The sequence below is a fragment of the Neodiprion fabricii genome, chromosome 6 (assembly GCF_021155785.1).
Source record: "Neodiprion fabricii isolate iyNeoFabr1 chromosome 6, iyNeoFabr1.1, whole genome shotgun sequence".
Classification (NCBI taxonomy): domain Eukaryota; kingdom Metazoa; phylum Arthropoda; class Insecta; order Hymenoptera; family Diprionidae; genus Neodiprion; species Neodiprion fabricii.
The window spans coordinates 9,229,641-9,238,710 of NC_060244.1; the positions used below are offsets into that span (position 1 = coordinate 9,229,641).

At 38.2% G+C, this 9,070-nt stretch overlaps 1 protein-coding gene across 1 annotated transcript; it reads right to left on the reverse strand.

The window, feature by feature from the left end:
* Positions 1-1,458: 1,458 nt before the first annotated feature.
* Positions 1,459-4,510, reverse strand: LOC124184832. Its single transcript, XM_046574939.1, has 7 exons — positions 4,410-4,510; positions 4,198-4,323; positions 3,684-3,870; positions 3,476-3,550; positions 2,394-2,560; positions 2,193-2,276; positions 1,459-1,609 (listed from the first exon to the last, which is right to left on the reverse strand). Exons 1-7 carry the CDS (start codon positions 4,508-4,510, stop codon positions 1,459-1,461), a joined length of 891 nt encoding a protein of 296 aa, XP_046430895.1.
* Positions 4,511-9,070: the final 4,560 nt, after the last annotated feature.

The following is a 9,070-nucleotide window of genomic DNA, read 5'->3' on the forward strand; positions in this document are numbered from 1 at the left end:
TTCATCGCTGTTCGTTTTTTTTTTTTTTTGTTTTTTATCAAGTCTTGTCCTGCTCGATAAAAGAAAGCTGGTTTTCCATTATATATTCCGAAAAAACTGTAACAAAAGTAACTTTGACAAAATATGAATGAACGAATACGAACGAAACTCTTCTTATCATCGAAAATGTATCATGAGTACTTGCTAAAATGTACTTTTTCTTTGTACACAAGAAATTAAAGAATTTGTCTATTCACCAGATTGATGATTAGAAATTGAATGCTGTTATAGCTTATTTATTCTCTACGCTTTAGGGATTCTACTCCTTTCTTCTCCAGCCTAAGACGATGTCAGATTTAATTAACTAAGCGCATAAACGTACCAGCGAAGAATGATAAACTTTGATTTTTCGGTATATGGAGAAATGCACACATAATGTCGGAAGAAAAATGGCAATAACTTTATCTCAAATGATCCCCATACATCGGGGAAACATTCGGAGCATTATACAGTCACACATGCATCTACGCGTACGATACACGAAATGCATATAGCATATGAATGTGTGACAGTGTGTAGATGTGTGGGGGGGGGATATACAATACACTGGCTTGGTGGTGGGTGGATATTATACCGTTGACTTTACACAAGAGCAGTGGCGTTATATGTAGGGTGTACCGAAGGAAATAACTGTCATCTGTATTCGCGATAACATCGTAATTGAATGCGGGTGACGGGGATTTGCTATACACCAAGGCATCCACGACCACCTCTTTGCCGCCAGCCGCCCCGTCCCTCCACCCCGCCACCCCTTGCCCAGAGTATTAATCATACCAAAGCGCGGAAAAATATATCCCCTATGTACAGGGGTTGACTATGTGTGTGTGCTTTGCGATTGTACGCGTCTTTATACATATCTATACATAAATAGGCACGCATACACACCGTCGAAAGCTGAATGCTGATGGGGAGATAGGGCGAACACTGTTATGCCTAAAGACTGTACCTTATAACCACCGACCGTGCCTCGATCAAGCCGGAGCTCTCCACCAAATTGAAAGAATAAATGCCCCTGGTGTCGTCTTTTGGCTACGCTAAAATCAGGACGTGTCAACTTAAACGCTGTGCTTCGTGATCTTATACATTCTTCACATTTTTATACAACGTCTTGACAATGACATTAAACTGGCAATTCTGTTCAAGTTTCATCAAGCATTTGCAAATTCTGACGCGGTGAGAATCGAAAGTTTTTCAGTATCAATTATTGTCCGTTACTCTTTAGCATTATAATAGAAATAGCTGAGAAAATTAATCGTGTAACTTTTTTTTACTACGGGTATTACATAATTGTTTGATCATTCTGTGAGATCATCTCGACGATTCATAATCAAAAGTATAGTTCAGGCACGTATTTTTTTTTCATACATTAAATTTGACAGGTTTTAATTACTTCGCTTCGCGTCCCTCCGTCACATTCGTCTATGGAGGCAACAGTGATTCGGTGTTTAGGAATTCGCCGGTAACCGCAATGTAGCAAAATGCGCCTTCTTCCGGGGTTGGCTGAGCGTACATAAAATTGTCGGCTTCTTCGCTGTAGGGCGATGTCAACGGGTGTCTTTTAGCCGCGAGCCTTCGGGAATGAAATAGACTCGTGAAACGACGATGTGAAAAATAGAAACCGTAGAAACGACAAAAGCACAAGCAACACGATCAGAGATAATTCTTGTCGTAATTTATGTATCAATTTACGTTCAATAAACTATTATTTCGTGTCAATCTTACACGATATCATGTTGAATTTCCGAACAAACCACAAAAATTGTTGCATAATAATTGGACAACGGTTAATTTCCGTCCATTTTAACACCGTTATTTTTTACACTGCAGCACTTCGACAGCTTGCTGATAAATTACTAACATCTTCCCGCGATCTCATTAAATTCGAAAATCACTGCTGCCAAGTTCCCGAAGGCATTCGATATCGACTGTGCTCAGGGCGGAGGTTCGTCGTGAGAATTTGGATGAGCATTGTCCGCGGTATTGAGTCGCGTGATTGATATTGTCTGTTGGCATAGTTTGATAACCACAGCTTGCCAACAGCCGCAATTTCGCCCTAAGAATGAACGGTTAGTCACAGTTCCAACGCGTTTCTGCTGATTCAACGAACGAAACTCTTACGTACAGTCCCGTATAGAAGCGAGAGATTTACTCACTTTGCAGCTTCGGGAAGAGACTTCAAATCTTTCCAAGGTGGAAAATCTTGGAATGGTCCAGCCACGCGTAGATCGTGAACGTATCTGAATGCGAGGGGGGAAAAATTGTCAATGAGAACTATCGGCACGTGTCATTTTTCATGCGAATTATTTTTCTTTCTTCTTTTTTTCGTTTCCATTTTATTCACTCCGCATACACACCCGTACAACGCATAGGCATAGTCGTTTCGCAGCCCTTTCATTCGACCGCACTTTTTGCAACCAAGTCTGCACAGAGTTTGAATCCAGGCAGCAACTTTCGTTCGCGCATCTCTACATGGCATCAGGGCAGCATATGGCCGAATTTGATACATCAGAAACCAGAATTCCTAGGGGAAGAAAAGAAATCTTCACGTATTATTTGCCACACACTTTTGTACGAGGTTCTAATGATCCGAGCCGTTTACAATAGTGGATAATCAAGCACGGCGAGTTGATTGATAAGGTCACGTGACTTCTCTGTTCATTATTAATATGACGGATCTATTTTAGAACTCTGTCAAGATCCTCTATCTCTCATACGATTATATGAGAAATTGTCTTGCTGATCAACCGAGAGAGAGAAATTCAACATTTTGCGCACTAATTTTAGAACTCCGCGACACTGTATTATGTAATGGAAATAGGAATCATAAATAAATGGGAAAGCGTTCGAATCTCTCGTTATAGCGAATTTATAAACGTTGGAACTGATATTGAAAAACCAATTACTTAGTGACGAGATACCGAATATAGAGACGAAAATAGACTGGAATCAATCTACGTAGATTAGACTATAAGTGAGAAAATTGAATTGTCGAATCTGTTATTAGAAGATTATTAAGCATAATTATCTGACAAGATTATACAGCAGCGTAATTAGGACATTCAATTTTGGCCTCATCATCTAACCAAAAAATTTGTTCTACACGTAATCGTTTCGCTGGATAAACTCTTGTTCCACAGAACTTTATGCATTATAGGCCGAAAGCACCAATAATTTTACACTTAACGGATGGATAACCTTGTTAAATTAAGGTGAGAACCATGTAATAAGAGTGTCGAAAATGATTATTCATTGATTCGTATTAATTTACGACGGCATTTATACCCTGCAGCAGTAGCAGCAGCAGTTTCATAAATACGTCGATACGTAGGTTTGATGCATAATTTCGTGAATGTGGGCCAATTTTTCACATTTTTGCAACTTCTTTCTAACATCAACGATCCAACCAAAGTTAACTGTACGAAGTAGTTTGACTCACGTTATCGAGTTGTTCGTCCATTTCAACCTCATCCTTAAGACACTCTTCTCCAGGCTTGTGGAAACTGCACGGTATCTGAAGTATACCGATTCACGATTTAATCAACGCGAGATTGACTCGTTGAATTCTGATCATACAAACCGACTGTTTCCCATTCGATTCTAAGATGTGATCAAAATTCACCAAGATCCGACGCTACGCTTCTCACCTCATCGTAATTGTCTGGTAACGCAGCCACGTATTCAGACCAGGTTGTGTCCAACTCCCATTCCGCATAGGGGGCATTTATCACTGACATCGTTGCCATGTCTCTGGTAGCGCCTACCGGTGGATCATCGTCGAAGACGCCGGTCAATTCGTCGTTTATCAAATTCACAGTTATCGCAGCTAGGTATCTACACACCACAGAGTCATTAGTTTGATATTTGCGACCTCACCTGCAGCGAAGCTCAATTTTTTCCCAAAAAACTTCCCACTTATACGCCGGAAGTTCTTCTTGGAATCAAAGGCTTCACACTGTAATCCAGCACAGTAATAAATCGCACACCGTGTTCGATATTTGCATTACTTGAAACTGGGAGGAATTCAGTTGAGATAGGATATGAACGTAATGAAGAAACTCTTACAAGTAAGAGATTTGAAACGAGATGATGAAAATTCCGTCGAATACGTGGAACCATTGAAAACTAACGATCGCTAAATCGCGCACACCAAATTTTTACCTGTTTCGTTTATCCCTGAGCACTTCGACGTGATACTCGGCGCCAAAGAGTTTGTTTACCCATAAAAGAACCCGGCTTCTATCTTGCATGTTGGTTAGGGCGGGCGCCAGGTTACGGATCGCAGCTCTAACGAGTCAATTAAACGAATTAAATCTTCCAAACCAGATATACCGATAGCCCAGAATTTTGCAACAAATTTTTTTTGCAATTACCCGTAATACTGAAACTCGGTTGTGAGGGCGTCCGTTCTCGATTTGAGTTTCGGATCAGGATTAGGAGTCGGTAAGGACGACACGCTCTTCCTGGACGTCATCTCGCTATTGAAATTTTGGTGATTTTCCCCTCTTTAATCTATTTTAACCGAAACATCAGAGCGGTCTGAATTCAGTATGAAATCTCGGGAAATTTCATCGACGGCTACGTAACATGTCACTAATTGACGGAGGAGCAAACGTCTGAATGTCGATCGACCGGAAATACTCTCTGACACAGTGAACGGTTGATTGCACTACGTCAGTTATCTGCTACTGAATAATTATTGAGACGGTAACTCTTCTTCTACGGCAAACTGCATAAGGCTCGATTCAACCTTTTGAAAACGCCGTTTTCCATTCAGTCCTACATTTTTGTTTTCAACATTGTTTTAAAAATGTCCCTCTGGCTCTTCGGTATACACTGATAAATATGTAAAATATCTGGTAATTATAGCGCTACACGAGTGGCAGAAAAACGAACATTCTTCGGATCTAGTTTAATTTTGAGTGAACTTTGATACTTATAAGTCCGTAGATCGTTTGTTATGCTAGAGGCTAGTTTCCAAAATCTCTTTAAATTTTCTGTTCCCTAGAAATTTCAATTGAATTTCTTTTTATTTTATTTTTTTCATTTTGTACAGTATCATTTTCAAAATATGACGAAGCATCGATCAATGTAAGCGTTTCTGCAATTTTCATTGACGATGCTGTTCTCGCTGGTTGAAATTTGAAAACCAAAAGCCGAAGTTTGTAATGAGCGTTAAATAACAGAGCAGTTGTTTTCCGTTCCCTTCGTTTTTCTCCTTTGACGGAATGAAACATTCGTTGAAAGAAGTTGTTTACGATCGTGGTTGTTGCTTAAGGGTCGTTTCGTACAGATTAACTATTCAAACCGATGCTCGCAAGGCATATTGATCGTTGGTCAGGAATAATTGAGGCAAAAACAGGACGACCAGCGTGGAGGAAAAACGAGGAGGTGGTTTGTCAGGCGAAACGTACCCGTGAATTCCAAAGCTCTGGCAAAGTCTTCTCAACATTTTCGAACGATAAAATTTGAAATATTACCGCAGTAAAGTTCTGTTCACCCCGCAGAGGATGTCCGGGTCATAACGCCCGGTACACGCGACTGCCTCGGGGAGTTACTTCGGTTTCAAAAGAATTCTTTCTTGAAAAATCTCAAACCCTCTCCATCCGTCTCTGTATGCGTCGTATGCTGTTAGCAATAACGGATGTCTCGCGACGACGAACCGAATACTCAGGGGTTTGGATTATTCAAAATTTCAACACTGTAAGCTCAATCTTCGAGCCTTGCAACAAAGACACAAAATTTCGAATTCAATATATCGGTGAAATTGTTTCAACAATTTATCCAAGCAAAACGTGTCTTATTGTTATCTTAATGTTTCAATTCCGACTGGCAACGCATAAACGATTTGTGTTTTCCTCTTGCAAAGATATTTTCAGTGGACTTTCAGACAGTGGGATGAACAAAAATATTCTCGTTCAATCGAGATGCGTCAAAACATGATACATTATTTTTGATTTCTCTACGTTATACGGATATAACATATTTTCAAAAGTTGATTACAAAAATGTCTCATCTAGCGTTATATTTCACGTTTTCTAAAAACCTATCAAAACGATTTGTGCTCAAATTTGGACAGAAACTCAGAAAGATGGTAGAATTTTTCCAACAACTCAGAGATGAACTTTCCCGCCCGCGTTTAACATGTTCATAATTCTAGGATGTTTCAAACAACGTAAAGTCCCCTCGGTGACTGCGATGGTTCGTCACTATGATCATGCATTACGCTATGATCAATCGGAATCTCAGTTCTTTAAAACGTGCGGAAACAAAGCGACAGAAAGATGTTTAAAATAAAGAAAAAAAAAAATAAATAAACATTAAAAAAATCAGAATCTAATTTCGAGCGATATAATTTCTTTTGGCAATCGCAACGGTTGCATTCGTACAACAAATCGCCGAAATAGAGAGGATGACACGGTTATCCGTCGAATCTTTAATTTCGCGAGCAGGGGATCCGCAAAAGCGGACACAAGACTCGCCGCGGTTGCTGTTGTGGTAGGTTTCGAGACCGAGGGGTTGAATCGCGTGCGTCATTTGCCCGCTGCATCAATCTGCGGGGGTTGCACGGAGCCAAGGGCGTCCGATAAAGTGAGGAGGAGAGCCCGAGAAGCCGGAGTCGAGTGGATGCATTCACGGTCTGCAGACACACCGGCGTTCCTAAAGGGGATGGAAATTGCCTCGACTGATTTCATTTCGGGCTAGATTATATTTTTAAAGGGGAGTAATCTTCCTTCTATCCGCAGAGCGTAAGTGTGCGCACCAACGACACGCATACACCTAAGGGTTGCAGTCTGTATACGCGTATGCGCAACAAACCTGCCGAGGGTGTATGATTAATGCGATTTTTCAACGGCCCTTTCCAACGAAATATAATTAAATTTTTCTATCCCTTATCTTTGATGCAGGAGGGATGAGTGCACGCGATGCCATTTTTTCGAGACTTCGTTTGCGGCTACGAAATCATTTCGTTTAATGCGATTACGATGCGGTGCTCGATTTATAAATTGCCATTTTCAACGTTGCAACGTCACTTCTGATTCAGGGTTTGTGGGACCTGCAGTCGGATAGAAATCGCGTTGAAATGAAAAACGGGAGAGGAGGTTTGAAATCGGATTTCCTGATTATCGATTCACGATTTTGCGATCTGTAACTTATAACGATTGTATATATCTACATCGATTTTTCTTTTACCGACTATCTATCTTGGACCAATCTTGGGGAATTTATTTTATCAACAAATAAAGTGGAAGCTATTTTTCAGGAAATTCCGGCGAACTACTTGAATTATTGCTAAAAAAAAAAAATACTCGTAGAATAAGGTGATTTTTTGTGAGGAAGCATGAATCGAATTCGATATAACCAGATTTAAAAAATCGACAAGTTGTCGCGTTATACGAATGTAATTGAAATAAGTAAGAAATAATTAACGACAACAAAGTGTACGAGATTATCTTCATTTTGATTCAATATTATGAAAAACCAATTTGTGAAATTGCGAAATAAAGAAGTCTTATAATCCCGTACGTCAATGAGAACTTTCAAGAAAAAATCATCGTTTCCATTGAGCAACTCGCGAAATATAGAGTAAAATAATAACGACGATAACAACGATTACGATAAGATCCACTCAACATCGCATCGATGGATTGGAAGACATTAAGTAAATCACGCTCCTAGAGAATCGAATAACTTTGAATTCATTACCGAAGATTGGAAAATGGTGGAAGAAAGATCGAAGGGAGTTCCTACGAAATATCAACAACTAATCGACGCGAAGAAAAAAGTAAAAGGATTAATAGTAGCGAGGGTAAAAATATTTTGGTTCCGAAAAACCGACATATTACACAATGCGGACATTCCACGGTATTCAAGTATTAATATGAATGTATTTTGTTTTGTTTTTTTTTTCAGTAGTAATGGAATTCTATTAATTATAATAGGTATGTTTATATTAATAGTGTACTATAATAGTAATAATGATATTATATACAGATGCATAACAAAGGGAAAGAAAATTTTTCTCTTAAAAACTACTAAAATGCAACAATAGTTCATTTTTATACAATATAATAATAGTAATGATAATGATGATGATGATGATAGTAATAATGATAATAATAATGTCAATAATGATATTTTTGTACTTAATCATACAATGGTGTAATGTACAATGCTTCGTGTATATTTTTTTGGAAATTTTTTATCAACCATCCAGCCAGCTCATCATCGTTCCATTATTTGAATAATTTTTGCGATATATAACACAACTTCGTATTTATACATATATATATTATATAATTTTTCTCGTATATATATATATTTATAATGTAATGTGTGTTTTTTGGTATTAGGTATTTGCGTTTTGGTTGGTAATTATATAAATCTATGACTATAATATAAAGCCCCTCTGAAATAGAGAAAAATTTCATTCACCGTCATCGCACATATCTTATTGTAGAAACCTTGTAAACAAAGCAAATCGTGTGATCCGTTTATTCAAAAAAAAAACGAAAAAAAAAAAATCCCAACGCGCTGCTCCGAAAGTAGGAATTTTAAACTTTAAAATGCATCCGTTGGACGTATTTTATATATTACATTATAGGTTGTAACGTGGAACTTTCAAAACTATTATCGAGGGATTGTTATTAGTAATTTTCTAACGCGTTGCGAATACGATCAAACGTATTTTGTTCTTGATAACAATCATTTTTCTAATTTTGTCGTATAATTTTAATCTCTTTGTATGGTAAAGATTTAAAATACAAGTAATTCTTCGTATTTATTTTCCGTCAAATTGTGAGTTTTGTATTAATTTCATGCGAATTTTTTTTTTTTTTTTAATCGAGATATCGCGTCGCAAAAGGCCACGACACAACGTATAACTCGTGAATTTCGGTCTTAGAATAATTGCTAATTTCAGATTCGTTTTCGAAACGTCTTGTACATGAACTGCACCGGTATCGTTAAGCTTTAGCTACATTTACAGGTTATAACTCTTTTAAAAAAATATCACATCACAAAAATTCATCTC